We start from the raw sequence: 19,276 nt of genomic DNA, 5'->3' as shown, positions 1-19,276 counted from the left end.
TCGGCTGTTGAGTGTAACGTTGAGCGGAACTGTTACCCTCCAGCGGCTGTATTTCGTACACTTGCTCCGTCGACGTCCTGTACATCCTTAAGCGCACCTGGCAAACGGATTGCTTTTATTCGAAAGACAGTTTCTTTTTTATCATAATTCGTGCGTTATGATACATGTTTCGATGATTGAGCCGTTAAGCGTGATAAAGCGATGGAATTGTTTTGCACAGAAATTCTGGTTCTAAAATTATGTTAGGGACTCTAGGGCGTAATAACATCTTGGAACGCAAAGTTATCGATGTGTCGATGAAAGTTAAGCGAGCTTTATCGAAGCACACGTTCGAGTCTTTGGGCGATTGCTAGGAATACGCGTAATGTTTTTTTCCGTGAGCTGAAAAGTTGAACGACTATAAATGGCGTTTGTAGAGGATTTCAAAGCGGAAGAAGAGGCAGATTATTTAATACATAATATCTTCCTTTATAATATATCTAATATCCTAATAATTAGATGAACGTAATACAAATGTTTAGAATCAGAAATTATCTGTTTATATAGAGATCTGTTTGATGCAAGATCTAAAATCAATCAAATCGGATTGTATGGATTATGTATTTGACTGTGTTAATCCTTTGACGTCGATAGCAACGATGTATATAGCGAATGGCGGTTATCAGCCAAGATTATGAGCACGTACGCAAATAGACTAGAATATTTTGCAAGAATGAAATGTCTTGGTATGGTACGCTTTAATCTATCTATCCAAGTCAAAATAAGTATAAAAATCGCGTGGCAATCAACATATTAAAAAAAAAAAAAAAAAAAGAAAAAGAAAAGGAGAAACAGATGTTTCTGATTGTTTAGTGCATTTTCATAAAATCTTCTAAATGTTTAATTCTCATAGAATAAAAGGGAGAGCATACGTTTGAATCTCAGCAGATTTTATTAATTCTTTGAAACCATAAATATAATATGAGTATTACATCAACTTTAGTTCATACATGTAACAACATATTATTCTGCGCGTAACAGTTACATTTAATGAAACATTTATTTATCCAGTAAATCCATATTCTCTATTAAACGTTCGTTTATTAATAAAACTACCATAATCGTCCACGCATTGTTCGCTTCCTTAATTATTTTTCAAAGTATAACGATAATCAATGATGCAACAGAAATATCATGTAACATCCCAACAATCTTACATGAGATTTTAGCTGTTTTTACTATACAAATTAAGTCATTATTAAAATAAGTCATTATAATAATATATATATGTCGGAGATGACAGAACACCGGAACCTTCCCTTTGGAACTTTGGGAAGACCCCTAGTATTGAAATTTAGATTTCACCATAGCCGTATTAAGAAACTGTTGTCATTCGATCCGACTGTATTTATTTGAGATTTATGATAGTGAGCTCGGGCTCGAGACGACAATCAGTCGCCGAACGTAGCCGCGGTCAAAGGGATGAACGTTTTGTCTAACAAAGGCATGAATTAATTCTATAGCTCTTCTTAAAAGAAATACTTGGGACGGGGCACGACGGTAAACGTTTCAATGGTTTCTGCCACGTGGCTCGCCACACGCAGACTTTGTCCTTCGGGTAAGATGATTGCCAGATGCCAACGCATCTTCACAGTATATGTTTAGCTGGTCAAAGTATATATTTGACTTGATAATGAAATACAGGAATACAATTTGAGCTGGTCCAGATCCGCACGCTAGCAGTGTTACTTTATGACTGAAAAACCCCGAAGCCAACGTCGCCTGTCTACAGTTTATGGTCTGCCTCCCTGCTATTCTTTTGTCTATGTGCTGTCGATGGCTTCAGCGCTTGAGGAAGCTAAAAAGACCAGATGTGGAGTTTTCCTAGAAGTGGTGACCACTTCAATAGCTATAATACGTTTTATATCACGCGTAATATAGTTTCGTAATATAGTAATATAGTTTCTCAGCCACAGTGGCGTTACAAGGGCGAGACCATACGTGTCTTAATGGCGTTGTTTCGTTGACATTGTCACGTAAAATAAAAAGCAGGAGGCTCGTACGAAAAGAAAAAATTAAGATAACAAAAAAACAAGAGAATTTATTTCTGAATTTACACTGACTGCGATTTTGTTCTGAGCTCCAGCCGTGACTTTCCAAGACAGAAACTCTTACAATTTGACTTTCGGTAACATCTGTTTCTTCTTTGTTTGTCATCCCTCAATATCCCCACTACCCTGCAGGCGTACGTGACCGTTGTCACACTTCTAGGACATTCGGTGGAAGGACCGTTAGGATACAGATGACTCATTAGGCACTTCGGCGATATACATTGTCGCCAAGGCCGCCACATCTCTATCTCCATCATCGGTCCATCGGATTTGAAGTATGCCGGTCGTGACATACCCCCCAGTTTAGATTGATCTTGGTCCTCTAAGATCGTAGTAGAATTGGTTGGATTTGTTTATAAATCGTAATTCCTATCCTGTGAATTTAAGACAACTAACCAAGGGTATTGTTACTAGTGCCAGGGTCAGCATTATCCTGGAAAAAGTACGTTTTCAATCGGTTACCATGTATCTTTTTCTTAATATTGTCGATAGATATAATGTAGTAAGGAGTTTTCACATCATTGATTCTATAGGGTCCTAACCATTCAATGTCCAACTTATCTCTTTTATGGTCATTGTGAATTAAAACAAAGTCTCCTTTCCTAAACACGGTCTGAGTTTTAACAATCTTTTTTTCTTGGTCTCGCTTGTAGCGTTGCTTATTTTGAATAAGTGTTTTGTGAGCTGTTTCCCAATATTTATTTAACTGTTTTTGCCAAAGTGAGTACATATCGTCATAGGTAAATGCGGGGAATTTGGATATTGCGGAAGGTAAGTTCGCTTTTCGCCCAAAAGTCAATTCGAAGGGGGAGAATCCTGTTCCTTCATGTTTTGCAGTGTTGTATCCTAAACAAATGAAATTAAGTACTTCGTCCCATTCTTTGTCATTGCCGTGTAACGCAGTACGAATTAAATCTTTAACCGAGGCATGTGTTCTTTCGAGGAATCCGTTACTCTGTGGGTGAAATGAAGTTGTTTTGACGTGTTTGATTTTAAAGGCCTCTTCAAATTTCGTCATTAAATCGCTAACAAAATTTTGTCCTTGGTCTGTCAGAATCGTCTTTGGTGCCGAAAATATGTAAATATAGTGCTCAATGAGCGCGTTAATTATAGATTCAGTTCGTTGCGTTTTAAGGGGAACAAGGATTAGATATTTCGTAAGTTCGTCGTGAATTGAAAGTATATATTGATTTCCGCGTTTGGTTTTCGTCATCGGTCCTATGATGTCCATAGCGATTTTGTCGTTAGGGTGAAGTGGTGTGTCTGAGATCTGTGGGGACTCTTTGGGTCTGATACGTGTTAGTTTCTCCTTTTGACATGTGTCGCATGTCTTCACGAAGTTTTCTACTCTTTCAAAAAGGCCGGGGATTTTGAACTTATCCTTAATCCGTTGATACGTTTTCTGTATCCCTAAATGTCCTACGGTGTCGTTATGGTTTTCCTTTATTGCTTGTAGTATTTCGCTTTCGTCTAGTTTTAAGATGGGGTTGGGCGCATAAGTGACTTCCTTGTATGTGTCGTTAAAATATATTAGCATGAGTTTAATCTGTGTTTTCTCTAATTCAGTTTTTTTTATTTATTTATTTATTTATTAGAATATTTACAATCAATTCTCGTTGAGAATTTTCAGTAACTTAATTTGGCGTGATACAATGACATGGATTATAATAGCTTTATATTGTTGGTTCTAGTAGGACTAAGGATTTAATCTAGTGGGTATTTTCTTTTTAGTCTGCGGATCTGGTCCGTCGTGTCCAGTAGTTGGGTGACTAGTGGGTTGTGGTGGTTGTTGACTCTTGTGTTATATCTGCTTCTGGACTTGTGTATTTCATCTTTGACTGTAGATATCTTGAGGTCGCGGTGGATTGTTTCGTTGGTAACATATCAGGGTGCATTTAATAGGGATCTTAGCGTTTTCGATTGGAAGCGTTGGAGTATTTCAATGTTGGAGTTACTTGTGTTCCCCATAGTTGGATTCCGTAGGTCCAGACAGGTTTTATTACGGCCTTGTAGAGGGTTATTTTGTTCTGTATGTTTAGTTTGGAGCGTCGGCCCGTGAGCCAATAGAATTTTCTTAGTTTTTCCTTTAGTTGCTTTGTTTCTTCCGAGATATGTTTTTTCCAAGTTAGTCTCCTGTCCAGGGTCATGCCCAGGTATCTTACGGAGTCCTTGCTTGGGATTATTGTGTTGTTAATGGTGACCTGGGGGCAGGTTTGTTTTCGGAGCGTGAAGGTTACATGGGAGGATTTTTTTTCGTTTATTTTAAAACCCCATTTTTGGAACCACTTTTCCATGGAGTCGAGACTTCGCTGGAGAGTGGATGAGGCAATTGCCGGGTCTGCGTGAGTAGATAATAGTGCTGTGTCGTCGGCAAATGTTGCTATTATTACCTCGTTTGATATGGGTAAGTCGGCAGTGTAGATGGAGAATAGTAGGGGTCCGAGGACACTACCTTGCGGTATGCCGGATTCTATTGGAAATGTTGCGGAAGTGGCGCCTAGACATTTAACTATGAATTGTCTGTTGGTAAGGTAGGATTTTAAGATGGAGTAGTATGGGTGGGGTAGGATTTTTTTAAGCTTGTAGAGTAGCCCTTCATGCCATACTTTATCGAATGCCTGTTGGATGTCTAGGAATACGGCTGAGCAGTATTTTTTCTTTTCAAGGGTTTGGCTGATCATGTGGGTTATGCGGTGGGTTTGCTCTACTGTTGAGTGTTGTTTTCGGAAGCCGAATTGGTGATCTGGGAGAGTTTTCAATTCTTCTAGGAGTGGAAGGAGACGATTCGTGAGCATCCTCTCGAATAGTTTAGACAGGGTAGGTAAGAGACTGATTGGGCGATAGGAGCTGGCTTCATATATTGGTTTACAGGGTTTGGGGATGAGGGTGATTAGTGAGATTTTCGACGCCTTAGGAAAGTGTTCAAGGCGGAGGATGGCGTTAAAGATTGATGCGATGAGTGCGATCCCTTTTATGGGGAGTTCCTTGATTGCTTTATTTCCTATTAGGTCGTGACCTGCTGCTTTCTTGGGGTTTAGGCGACTGATTGCTTCTATGATCTCTGCAGAAATGAAGGGTTGAATAGGTGGGGACATTTGGAAGGGAGTGTGCAGGTATTCGGTGACGTCCGCTGCAGCTATGGAGGAATGGGGTTGGAATACTTCAGTAAAGTGTTTGGCAAATAGGTTGGCTTTTTCTATAGGGCTACGCGCCCATCCATCCTGCGGGCGGCGGATTGGAGGTATTATTTGTGGGGGGCGCGTGAGTTTCCTGGAGGCTTTCCATAGTGAGTAGTTTGAGTCGGCTGTGGGGGACAGGCTGGCGAGATATTTGTGAAAACGGTCATTATTGTAGTTCTTTATGGTTTTGGATAGTTTTCTAGTTGCGTTGTTTAGTTTGCGTTTGTCCTCCGGTGTTCTATGGGTCTGCCATATCCTTCTTAGTCTACGTTTTTCTGCTATTTTTTTTAATATGTACTGGGGGTATTCGTGATTGCTGATGGACGTTATTGCCGGTGTGGAGAAGCGGATAGCGTTTATTATGCTCGTGTTTAGGTATTCCGTGGCTGCTTCGATTTCTTCATTGGTTTTTAGTGAGGTTGAGGCTGAAGTTGTGCGGGTAAAGACTTCTCTGAAGAGCTGCCAGTTGGTGTGTTGGTTATGAATGGAGCCATTAGGTGTATTCTCGATGATAGTTGAACTGACTGTTACTATCACGGGGGAATGATCAGAGGAGAGATCAGCCGAGGAATTGATTTGGACGTGTCTTGACGAGATATTTTTAGTTATGAAGAAATCAAGGAGATCGGGTATTTTGTTTGTGTCGGTGGGCCAGTGTGTGGGTTCGTATGTGGTAAGGTAGTTGAGGTTGTTGGTTGTTATGCTGTTGAGGAGGTTTTTGCCTCTTACTGTAACCAGTCTGCTACCCCATTGGGTGTGTTTAGCGTTGTAGTCTCCTCCGGCTATGTATCTGTTGCCCAGGGTGTCCAGGAAGTGGTCAAAGTCTTCTTTGGCGATGGAGTGTCTGGGAGGGCAGTATACAGCTGAAGTGGTGATTGTACCATGACAGTCTTCTATTGCTACGTTTGTTGCTTGGAGGTAGTCTTTCTGGAATGGTTGAAGTTCGTAGTGCTTGATGTTTGATTTGATTATGATTCCGGTGCCGCCGTGGGCCTTTCCGCTGGGGTGTTGGGTGTGGTAGAAGTTGTAGACGTGTATTTTGAGGTAGTTTTTGTCGGTGAAGTGGGTTTCGTATATGAGCATCACATCGATTTGCTGTTGTTTTAAGAATAGTTCTTGTTCAGATTTGTGCTGAGCTAGACCGTTGGCGTTCCACAAAGCTATTCGCATTGGTTTTATTTTGCTTCTGTGCGTATGAATTTGTCCATGAAGAGTGTGAGTAGTGACAGCAAGTTGTTAATTTGCTCAGTTTGCTTCTCGATAAGTTTTTCGAGTCTGGTAAAGTTGTCTGTTCTTTGTGGGGTGGGAATTCTATTTTCTGTGTGTACACTGTGTGTTTTCGAGTTGTTTACGTTTCCTTGCGTTACCTGCGCATAGGATACTGTTGGTGTGGTGAGTTTTTGGGGTTTAGGTTCTTGTATGGTTATGTCCTTGGGTCTCAGTTTTGGATACTTTATATTATGTAGTGTTTTGTAGGCTGAGCATCCTTTGTAGTTCGCAGGATGCTCTCCTTGACAGTGGATACATTTGGCGGGGGTTTCCGGGGATTTAGTGCATTGGTCAGTGGGGTGATTACCTGCACATTTTACGCACCGGAAGTTATGATTGCAGTATTTCTGCGTGTGGCCGTACCTTTGACACCTTTTGCATTGTATTATTTCTTTCTTTACAAGAGGTGGCTCGAACTTAACTATGGAGTTCATCAGCCGATTGATGTTGTAGATTTCTTTGTTGTTTGTTTTTTGTTTTAAGTCTATAAAAAATAAGGATAGTGGGTTTTTTGTGATTCTATGCCTAATGTTGCTGATGTTAGTTACTTCGTGGCCGTGATTTAACAGTTCGCACTTTAGTTCGTCTAGATCGGCTGAGTGGTGGATGTTGCGTAGCACCACTCGAAATGGTCTTTCTTGTTTGAGCTGGTATGTGTGGAATTTAGCGTTTAACGTTTTTAATAGCTTGGTTAACTTTCTATAGGCGTCTGGGTGGGTCGGCAGTATTTTCACGTGGTTGTTGTTAATCTTTAACTTGTAGTCCTCTTTGCTGATGTCTTTTTCGATAGTCTTAATCATTGACTGTATGTCGATTACGTCGTTAATGAATATCGGTGGGGGAGGGGGAATTCTTTGAGTATGGAGATTGTATTTTCGAGCTATCGCGGGGAGACGTAATCGCGAGGAAACACGTCAACGGGAGTCGTAAATTCCCGTTACGATCCTAATGATCGACGCCGCGAGTAGATCGATCCCCTGATTTCCGTTAAGATAATAGGGGTGGTTGAATTAATATAACTCCGTGATTGGTAGGGTTATGATTATATTTTTCTCCAACAGCTTCGTTTAATCACACACAATAGTAACGTCGTTGAGTCTGAAGATTGCCTGGATCTTGCTCAGATTCTGACTGCCAATCTGAGAGAGGAAGGCTCGTGGGTCGTAGTAGATGTGGCGATTGATCAGATCCAACCTTGACTGAATCGAATCAACAGGATCAACCGAAAGACTGAATGAAGAGACGTCGACTGCTTGACTCCGACTGTTTGACTTGGGTGGCTTGCACTGACGACTGACTCGAACGATTTCCGTTATGAATGTGAGGACACAGATCCCCGTTACCATTAGCTAAGACGTTAACGGTTGAAGTTGGGATATGGAAGTATCCTAACGGCATGACTCGTGGGAAAACCCAGATGTTTCTAATCTCTAAATGCCTGATTTTCCCTGTCATATAATTAACAATTTTTCCCGTCATAACTACCAGCTTACTCCGTAATATTTAAGAACGTTCAATAAACCTAAGGACCTTTTAAGTACCCGCTATAAACCGAAAATGCTTGCAGGATTCAAGGTTTCTGCAAGCTAATGAGAATCGGTTTATGGTGGGCCTTAGTTTTATTGAGGGTTCTCTAATGACGTTTGGGTCTGGACGGTCAGACATTAAAGTACGTCGCGCGGACCTTTTCACGCGACGTAACAGAGATTATTTACCTTTTCGGTTGTAATCATGGAGTCTTCCGTGGACTCCAGTATTGAAAATCTATTGTAGGTGGTCACCTGGCTGGCTGATGGTTTAGTTTGACTCTCGTTTACATTTGTCTTGGTTGGTTCGAGCTTTCGTTTTTTCGTGTGATGGTCGTTTACGAGGATAGATGTGTTGCCCTCTTGCCACGGGGGAGGAAAAATGGCGGTGTTATAATTTAGCTCCGGGGAGCCTGTTGGGAATGATAGAGCCATCATCGAGCTAGTTAGTTCAGTGTGAAAGAACTAGTCGAGAGGCTGTTAACCCCTGGCTAGGTTAGTTGGATTCGCTTTCGACAGATGGGCGTCACGTGGAGTTTTGTGAACTTCACAGGGCACTGGACACACGTCTGCACGTCTCGGCACTCAGCAGCAACTGGATGGTCACGTGCTGCTTTGTGAACATTGCCGGGCACTGGACACACGTCTGCACGCCTCGGCACTCACGAACGAACTGGATAATGTATGTGATAATGTATTTTTAGTGTATCCTGTTAGCTTAACAAAACATAACGTTGTTCAACGTTTGCATAATATATTTAAAGAAAAAGATTGATCGTACTTTCTGATCTGAAAAAATAGCTCTGTTTATACATTATACATTATACATGGGAATTAACATTATGTATGGGAATTAACTAGTGTCTATATAGTTTCACACTGACAAAATAGTTTCGAGTTACTTAAAAATAGTTGCTTGATTCAAGCAACTGTACGCGTTAACAAAATAATTCCAACTTACTTGAAAATAGTTGCCTGATTCAAGCAACTGTACGCGTTAACAAAATAGCTTCGAGTTATTTGAAAATACTTGCTTCACTCAACTGCACACATTAATAAAATAGTTTCAAGTTACTTGAAAATAGTTGCTTGATTGAGGTAACTTGACCAATCTGAATCATCATAAAAACTTGGAAGGATATTTCAGGCAAAATTACAGGTTCACATTGGCAAAATGATTTTAACTTACTTGAAAATAGTTGCTTGATTCAGGTAACTTGAGCAATCTGAAACATCATAAAAACTTGGAAGGATATTTCAAGCAAAATTACAGGTTCACATTGGCAAAATGATTCTAACTTACTTGAAAATAGTTGCTTGATTCAAGCAACTGTACACGTTAACAAAATAGTTTCAAGTAACTTGAAAATAGTTGCTTGATTCAGGTAACTTGACCAATCTGAATCATCATAAAAACTTGGAAGGATATTTCAAGCAAAATTACAGATTCACATTGGTAAAATAATAGGTTCACATTGACAAAATGGTTTCGAATTGCTTGAATTCAAATCGTTTGACGAAGCAACATGACTAATCTGAATAGTTTAATTGTCATCTTTATCCAAGACTCGCATAGTCAATCGAGCCATTCGGAAATCACATTGACCAACTCCAAAATTGAAAAGTAGAGAAAAGTAATTACAAGTATCGCAAGTGGTGAGACAATATGCGATAAAAATGAAAAGATGAGCGTGGCGTTAAGCTCTAAGGAACTAGAGGTTTTGTGAGAATCAATCGTGTACTTGGACGATGAAATTGCGAAATTATGAGATTGTCCAAAGATGAAGTTGGTCAATTTGACTTTCGCCAAGCTCGATCGTCACTACGACAGTTCTCGCGTATCGAAACTATCTTGATGTTTGTGTCGACAGGTGAGACGAATGAGCGATCGTGGCGGAGAAGGATCAGGACATTCGGTCGTTACGATGGAATCAGTGTTACCGACTTTATTTGGCCGTCGCGAATCAGTCGCCTGTTTTCCTTTTGGAGGCGTGACGAGAATATTGCCAAATCGTCGAGACCCAGCGTCCAGAATGTCCGCACCACTGAGCGGTAGAGGAAATACGCACTATCTTCGGTTGGACATTATGGACGACATCCCATACCTAAGAGCGAGGGAGGTAAGGATCTTTCGTTTATTCTTTTTCACTTTCTACCGTAATAGATCAGCCACAGATAGTCCATTTCGACGAATAGTTTCTTTCGATCGACGTGGAAACCGTCGAAAAGAAAGATTTAGGATATTGTAGCCGTTCGCCGATAAGGAGCGCCATTTACGCCGAAGGAGATCCGTTCTCTTAGAACGTTCATAGAGTCGCCTGTCTACCGTATTGGGTCTGCCTCCCTGCTATTCCTTTGTCTATATGCTGTCGATGGCTTCAGCGCTTGAGAAAGCTAAAAAGACCAGATGTGGAGTTTTCCTAGAAGTGGTGAACACTTCAACAAAAATAAACGAAAGATCCTTACCTCCCTCGCTCTTAGGTATGCGATGTCGTCCATAATGTCCAACCGAAGATAGTGCGTATTTCCTCTACCGCTCAGTGGTGCGGACATTCTGGACGCTGGGTCTCGACGATTTGGCAATATTCTCGTCACGCCTCCAAAAGGAAAACAGGCGACTGATTCGCGACGGCCAAATAAAGTCGGTAACACTGATTCCATCGTAACGACCGAATGTCCTGATCCTTCTCCGCCACGATCGCTCATTCGTCTCACCTGTCGACACAAACATCAAGATAGTTTCGATACGCGAGAACTGTCGTAGTGACGATCGAGCCTGGCGAAAGTCAAATTGACCAACTTCATCTTTGGACAATCTCATAATTTCGCAATTTCATCGTCCAAGTACACGATTGATTCTCACAAAACCTCTAGTTCCTTAGAGCTTAACGCCACGCTCATCTTTTCATTTTTATCGCATATTGTCTCACCACTTGCGATACTTGTAATTACTTTTCTCTACTTTTCAATTTTGGAGTTGGTCAATGTGATTTCCGAATGGCTCGATTGACTATGCGAGTCTTGGATAAAGATGACAATTGAACTATTCAGATTAGTCATGTTGCTTCGTCAAACGATTTGAATTCAAGCAATTCGAAACCATTTTGTCAATGTGAACCTATTATTTTACCAATGTGAATCTGTAATTTTGCTTGAAATATCCTTCCAAGTTTTTATGATGTTTCAGATTGCTCAAGTTACCTGAATCAAGCAACTATTTTCAAGTTACTTGAAACTATTTTGTTAACGTGTACAGTTGCTTGAATCAAGCAACTATTTTCAAGTAAGTTAGAATCATTTTGCCAATGTGAACCTGTAATTTTGCTTGAAATATCCTTCCAAGTTTTTATGATGTTTCAGATTGCTCAAGTTACCTGAATCAAGCAACTATTTTCAAGTAAGTTAAAATCATTTTGCCAATGTGAACCTGTAATTTTGCCTGAAATATCCTTCCAAGTTTTTATGATGATTCAGATTGGTCAAGTTACCTCAATCAAGCAACTATTTTCAAGTAACTTGAAACTATTTTATTAATGTGTGCAGTTGAGTGAAGCAAGTATTTTCAAATAACTTGAAGCTATTTTGTTAACGCGTACAGTTGCTTGAATCAAGCAACTATTTTCAAGTAAGTTGGAACTATTTTGTTAACGCGTACAGTTTTTTTTTAATTTATTTATTAAAATTCACAATTCGTCCAATTTGGACATTTGGTGGAATTTTTTAACGGTTAAATTAGCATGTTTGTGGCTACCCCCAGCGGGGTACCATCCTCGTGTTTGTTAGATTATGTCCTTTATAAGGTCTGCTGGGTGCTTCCTTTTTAGCCTTCTGTCCATGTTTATGGTATTGTATGTTTCCGCAGCTAGCCGGTTTGGGTGTGTTGCTATTCTTGATTTGTATTTCTCGGAGTATCTGCTAATGTCTTCCTTGACCGTTGGCATTCCCAGGTCCCTCCGTATATCTTCGTTTCTGACGTACCAAGGTCCGTTTACTATTGTTCTGAGGATTTTAGCCTGTATTACCTCTATTTTGTTTATATGGCTCATTGCTGCTGTCCCCCATAATGGTATTCCGTACGTCCAGATTGGTTTTATGATCGTTTTATATATTTTTAATTTATTTTCTATGTTTAGTTTGGATTTTCGGCTTGTTAGCCAATGCATTTGTCTCCTTGTTTTCTGTATTTTTTCTACTATTGATTTGATGTGTAGTTTCCATGTGAGTTGTGTATCTAAGTGGAGTCCTAGGTATTTGACATGCTTTGTTTGCGTTATATGCGTGCCGTTTAATAGGATGTTTGGTGGTATCTTTTTTCGTAGCGTGAATGTAATATGGTTGCATTTATTGGGCTTCGCTTTTATTTGTTTTTCTTGTAGCCAATTTTCTATTTTTATGATATGTTCTTGTAGTATTTTGACTGCCGTTTCTGGGTTAGTATGCCTGACTAGTATAGCTGTGTCGTCCGCGAATGTCAATACTGTGCTGTTGGTAGTTGTTGGTATGTTCGCCGTATATAATGTGTATAGTATTGGGCCTAGGACGCTTCCTTGTGGTACCCCGGCCTTGATGTCTTTAACTTGAGAATGTGTGTCCTTGATTTTTATTACGAAGGTTCTGCTGCTTAGGTAGGATTTTATTAATTGGTGTATTTGCTCCGGGAATTGTTTCCTAATTGTTTGTAGTAGACTTTCATGGTTAATTTTATCGAATGCTTTCCCTATGTCTATAAAGAGGGCTGTGCAGTATTCCTTGTTTTCTAGTGCTACTATTATTTCGTTTATAAGCCTGTACATTTGCTCTATCGTGGAGTGTTTGTTTCCGAAACCAAAGTTCCCAGTTGTGTCCTCCAGCTTTCAGTAGATTTGTTTGGTACCTCCTTTTTGCTGTTTTTCCTAGGTACTTTCTCAAACCTTTGACTTTTTCCTCATCGCTTTTTATTTTGTATTTTTTGCATTCCTCTTCATACTCTGATATCCAGTTTGTAGCTTTCTCAGTTCCTTCAAATCAGAGATTTTTTTTAAAAATATTAAAGGACGCCAACGTATATTCGTCTCACAAGAGTTTGGCGAGCATATCATAAAGACGGTGCATGATTTCTTTGGCCATGTTGGAAGGAATCACATATTGAAAAAAATCCGACCCTTTTATTATTTCAAAAATATGGACCGAATTGTCGACAAGTTCTGCAAACAATGCGAAACTTGCATTAGGAATAAAAGCAGAACGAGAAGACCGATCGGGCTTATGTGGAGACTAGGACCAGCGAGGAAACCGTTTGAAATAATGTCATTCGATACGGTCCGAGGTTTTTCCAACAACAACTCACCAAAGAAGTATATCCATATACTCATAAATCACTTTTCAAGGGCTGTTTTTATGTCCACATCGAAAACACAACGCGCGGAAGATATCATAAAACTTATAAACTCGACAGGAGAAACTGACTCCATAAAAATTATCCTTGCAGACCGATACCCAGCGATGACATCCAAGGAAATTCAAGAGTACGCGAGAGAGAAAAACATTAAATTAATTTTCACCTCGACAGACTGTCCATCCTCCAATGGACTAAACGAGAGGGTAAATCAAACATTAGTAAACAGAATCAGATGCAAGATCAATTCGAAAAAAAAAAGAAACTGGACAAAGATCGCAGAAAAAAGCGTAGAAGAATACAATCACACCAGACACAGTGTAATGGGATTTGCCCCAAATCACTTACTGTATGGGAAAATGATCGAAATCATCCCTAAGGGAATGACAGAGAAGAAGATAAACTTAAAAAGAGACAGAGAAGAAGCATTTAAAAACTCAGCAAGAAATTTCGAAATCAACAAACAAAAATATGACAAAAAAAGACGAGAACACGAGTTTAAAATTGGTGATACGGTCTTCACCCACAACGGAAACAGAATGAATAGAAGTAAGCTGGAAGAAATTAGGAAAGGACCTTTCAAAATTTTGAGAAAGATTTCAAACTCTATATATGAAGTGGATAACGGTAACCGGAGATCTGAAGGGAATTTCTTCAAACTGGCCCGGAAAAACGACCGAACAGAAAGGAAGTCGATTGAAGAGCTTCCGTTCCAACAGCTTCGACGTGTCGACATTGCACGGAGCTAAAAGTAAGCTTAGCGGATCCTCGAAAGCCGCTATTTCGACCTTTATGGCACCGTCGAATTGGTTCACGAAGAGACACCAATCGATGTCGAAGAAGCCGGAAGATTTAGTAACGGCCAGTTTAAGTCTCAAGTTCGATAAATCGAAGGTAGTGAAGGCGGTGAAGGAAACGTTGGGTAAAAAGTCCCCTAATAGCGAGGTCAAACACAAAGTCGTATGGGACAACACTAGTGGAACCAAAGTGGACGCTCAGGTAAGTTGTATTTCTCATTACGATATCGTTTCTTGTTTAAGAGCCATCGTAGGTGAAAGGGGGAATGAAAAAGAAAATCGTAAATCGTAAAATCTCTTCCAGAGAATGCACTTTATCGTAAAAATTAATAAAGTCAACAACAACGTGAAATTAAATAATTGTTGTTTGATATTCTGTATTATCGATATAGGTGAAACGTGGAGAAGATAATTTGCAATCATTGCGGACAATATCGCAGTGACATTATTATCAATCGGTAATATTAAAGATAAAATTCATATGGGATGAAAACAGAGCGTCAAAAGTGGTTATTTTTCGATCTTCTTGCGAAGGGAAAATTCCTGCAAAATGTTTAAGAACGGCTCTCAACAAGGAATGAAAAATGTTATTACAGTTCCATTTTCGTGTTCGTTTTTTTTTCTACATGATCCATGTGAAATAATTCTTCAGATGCTCTGCTGGTAAATGAATCGACGTTTGTAATAGATGAAATATGAAGTACAGCGAGATCGTTGTTGGCTATTGTTCTACACCGATATCGACAAAATAATTCTTCGACAACTCTATTGATAAATCAATTGTAGTTTGAAATCAGACGAATCTGAAGTACCATCAGTTTGTTGCTACGAGAACAATAGCCACCAACGATCTCGCAGTAATTCGGATTCGTTCGATTTTAAACTTCAATTGTTTTATCGACAGAATCTCTGAATAATTATTTTGCTGGTAAATTCTGCTGGTATATCGATTAGAGTTTGGAATCGAGCAAATACGAAGTACAAGATGGCTATTGTTCTCACGTAGCAACAGTCTGATAGTATTTCAGATTCGCTTGATTTCAAACTTAGTTCCCTTGGTTTAATTACTGATTTATCAGCTGGATCAAAATTTAAAGAAAATGAAGATCAAGTGTAGCGCGTAAGTTTGACCTCTGCTTAATTTTTTCATCTCTACACTCATCTTTTTCAACTTCCATGTCACATTTCGTATAAATGCTAATAATTCTTTGTTTTTTTTTTTGATAAATTCTCTTAAACGTCGCACAAGAATTTTTCGTTCGCGAGGAGGTGCAAAAATGGCCACTTTTTGACTTAGGTCAAAATTTGCAAATTTGGGGTTAGCCCCAACTTAACCACACTTTTAATCCAACATGAATTTTATTTTAATATTACTGACCTCTGATGGTGGATCTGCGATACTGTACTTAATGATTGTAAACTATCTTATCGACTTCTCATCTATATTAATAATATAGAAATGTTAAATATTATTTTGAATATTAGGAATATTAAATAACAGTTAAATATTTAAATATATGTTATTTGATTTGTTTTAGAACGAAGCTCATTCTCTGGAGTGAAACCTTTAGTTTCTCTTTCTTACGCGATAAAGGAGAGGTGCAAGGATTTAAATATTTATAACATTATGACCTTTATTCTTTAAGCATGAAAATATTTTAAATACAAGCATATAAATATTACATATAAATATTTCTATTTACATATACATCAAGTAAATTTACATGTACATTTTCATCTTGGTAAAAAGAACGTGTAAATTATCGTATTTACTATTACGTATTTTAACGCGAAATCTCGTTTCATAAAAATTTTCATTCAAATACGTAAATACATAATATTCATAAATTTATAAGAACAATTTTGTCCGTAGGTATTTGGTAGCGCAATTGAGAAGATGTTAACGGCGGAAAAGGGAAACGATACGGGGGCTTCCGGGTCGAGCGGAAAGCCCTCGGTATCTCCGAACAAACCAATGTCAGGCAAAGTGACAAATTGGTTTTCAAATACCAAGAATCAAAATCGGAATCAGACGGAATCCAGCGAACCGTCTCTCTGTTCTTCCCTAAAGGACCTATTCAAGAAGTAATGGGGAAGAACAAATGCTAATAAATGTTAAGTGTCTCTAGTTTAATTAACACTTCTTTATCTTTATCTTTATTAACACTTATTTATTTAAGAATTTATTCAGAGATTAACACGACCTAATAGATGACTGACAATCTGGTGTAATTCAAATTAACGAGCTATACTTTCCTTGTATTTTCTTATTGCTATACCTCTACAATATTCTTTTATCGTATCTGTCGATTTTAATCTCACACAAATATCTAATAAATGTGTATACAGTAGTTGACGAAAATATTAGATAGAAGATTTTTGCGAATATATATTATGTGTGTTAGTGTTTTTCTTCACTTCACTTCAATGTAACGAGACGTGTCTATCATGATTACACCGGTAAAAATTGAGACTAATTTGGAAATATATATATGGAAGCTAGAAGATGCTTATTGCAGACGTACACATAGCAAAAAACTAATGTACAATGTAAAGAGTATTTTTAAACATATGATTGATTAGGGGTAAAAATGCTCCTACTAAAAATATTGTGACTTATTTATACAATACATAATTAACTGTCCAAATACCGATGGTAATCAATAAGCATCTTATAATTCCTATTTACATTTGTTTCAAAAGCTTCTTTCGTTTCATAAGGAAATAATAGATGCACGACACTTTTTGTTTTATATTATTCTATCGATTTATGTATGATCTATTTTGTAGTAATAGAACAAAACGAAAGAAACTTTTGAGACAGCCTAATGCATCTTGAAATTCATGAAAAGCTTCAACAAAATATTCATGGAAAGTTTCTGTAAGCGTCCGAGTACTTTCGTGAGCCGTTATATGTATAATAATTCGTTACAATGTTAGTGATAGCTTGGAAAGTGAACTATTTTTATTATACATCTTTTTACTTTCCATATTACGCTCATAGATACTTTAAAACGCCGCGATACTAACTCTTATCTATCATGTTTACGAATGCCTATAATTTGTGAAACCGCTTCTGATTTTACGGAAATTTTGCAGTTGCTTGATGAATGAAACAGATTTGTTAAGAGAATCACATGTTATAGATACCTGAACTGTGATTTATTTAATATATCTTTTCTGATTTGTTATCCTGCAACATTTCCATGTTTTACGAAGCTTTAAATTAAATTTCACAAGTTTATTTTCCTTAAGCTAAAGACGATGCTGGTGAAATATTTATTTCTGAAGTAAAAAGTAAAAATATAGCTTACATATTGCTTGTATTTAATCATGTATTACGATTAATCCTGTTGCGATACTCGTATATTTCAGTTAGGCTCTGGTTTTAGTAAACAAGAAAGATTTATAATATCTTAAGAAGATGTTTAGCATGAAATCATGCTAATAAGAAGTTTTTCATGTTTTTCTTCAGGCTTAAAATATTTTTCAATGTTGTGAAAAAATTGGGTTGAAAATGAATAAAAGGGTGCAACAGGGTATTTAAACAAACTAATATCTCTTATATGAATAAGTCGAGTGATATGCTGTAAATTATTTTCACAAAAAGACACCCATTTTTATTATTGTTTTCTAAACAAAATTCAATATGATTTGTTATACCTGTAATAGGAAGTTTCTTTAACTAACATTTAGTTATCGATCCTATTTTTATTGAAGTTTAACAATACTGTTCAATGTTAATAATTATTAATTTACAAGTGAAGGGTAATTCCAACGAAGAAAGATATCATTTGCAAACAAATAGTTTCAGATAAAATCAGCATTGGTACTGTAAATTTAAGATATTATAAATCTAATATGTATTGTATCGCAAAGCGGGATTCATGATGAAAAATTAAATATAAAAGTCCATGAAATTTTGCAAATTTAAGCATCTCAGTTGATACAGCTTTAATAAATGTGAACAAAAGTTTAGTCTATCTCTATATTTAAATAACGCATGATATTTAATTCTACAGTATAATTAAACAAAGATTCGAAGCTGAAAATTTCGAAATATAATTGAACAATATATCGTACAATAAATGTTATATGATGTTCTGTAAAGGAGAATTGCATTTTTATGAAGAGGATCAAAGATAAAGGAGATTTTTGTTGAACGATACGACCGTTTCGAAATTCCATTTTGATCTTGTGTATGTATAGTGTATCTCGTACAAAAGATATTACAACAAGCGTCCAGTCATAATGTGAAACATTAATCAAAATTTCTAATCTCGAGTGTTTCAAGCCCCAGAACTCATCTTAATAAATATAAGAAGGACAGATTAAATTCAATCTGATTTTTCTAATTTTCTCGTTAATAATTAAATATGAGCATCAATCAATCAATAGTTCATAATGCACGGTATAATGCGTATATAACATTCATCTGATTTCAATTAACTTACGTTTAAGCAAAATAATTATTCGAACTGGTTTATCATTCACATTATTACACATTTTAATTGTATATATATCTAGTACAACATAGAAAGGATGTTTTAGGATTATGAGTATTCCTTTAATTTTTAAGAAGAACAATAAGTATGCATAGTATTTCTTTTATCTCATATTCTAATTTCACCACATTGAATTTTCTAAAGAAAGATGATCTATTTATTTTAGATAACGCAAATCCTTTATTTTAGATATGCAAAGTCAAATATATTTTTGTCAATAAAGACACAAAAAATCTTAGATGTCTAAATGTCAGCTTTAAGAACAGTAGACTTGCCTGCCTTCAAACTTAAATGTCCTTTCCAGTAGTAAAACTTAAAATGACATTAACAACGGCAGTAATATTTACGCCTACAGATGGAGGATATTAGACTTCGATTAAAATACAAGTAGCTCAATAAATATGTGTCTAAGTACGATGGTTAAAGAATAACGATTCGTCATTCTTTATTCCAGCGCTTAATGCTATCCTTCTTTCAACAAATACAATCCTAGAACAATGCCGCTGAAGAGAAATGTTATGCGTGAATTTATTTGC

General features: G+C 37.5%; 2 protein-coding genes across 3 annotated transcripts in view; one reads left to right on the top strand and one right to left on the bottom strand.

Moving 5' to 3' along the window:
• Positions 1-16,405, top strand: part of LOC126926972 (A disintegrin and metalloproteinase with thrombospondin motifs 3-like) — a 270,090-nt gene extending 253,685 nt beyond the window's left edge. Inside the window, exons 1-4 of one of the 2 annotated variants that reach the window (XM_050743276.1) lie at positions 13,786-14,350; positions 14,397-14,437; positions 15,774-15,834; positions 16,109-16,405. In XM_050743276.1, coding sequence (XP_050599233.1) covers positions 14,051-14,350; positions 14,397-14,437; positions 15,774-15,834; positions 16,109-16,324 — 618 coding nt within the window. In that variant the 5' untranslated portion in view covers positions 13,786-14,050 and the 3' untranslated portion in view covers positions 16,325-16,405. Of the gene's footprint in view, positions 1-13,785; positions 14,351-14,396; positions 14,438-15,773; positions 15,835-16,108 lie in introns of those variants that run through there. The other variant, XM_050743277.1, reaches the window with a different exon arrangement.
• The window catches only part of LOC126926968 (uncharacterized), a 284,756-nt gene that overhangs the window by 248,518 nt on the left and 16,962 nt on the right, over positions 1-19,276 (bottom strand). The gene's annotated exons all lie outside the window — the stretch shown is intronic.

The sequence above is a fragment of the Bombus affinis genome, unplaced genomic scaffold, assembly GCF_024516045.1.
Source record: "Bombus affinis isolate iyBomAffi1 unplaced genomic scaffold, iyBomAffi1.2 ctg00000068.1, whole genome shotgun sequence".
NCBI lineage: Eukaryota > Metazoa > Arthropoda > Insecta > Hymenoptera > Apidae > Bombus > Bombus affinis.
The sequence above is the reverse complement of the archived record's forward strand: the minus strand, read 5'-3'. Positions and strand labels throughout refer to the sequence as shown.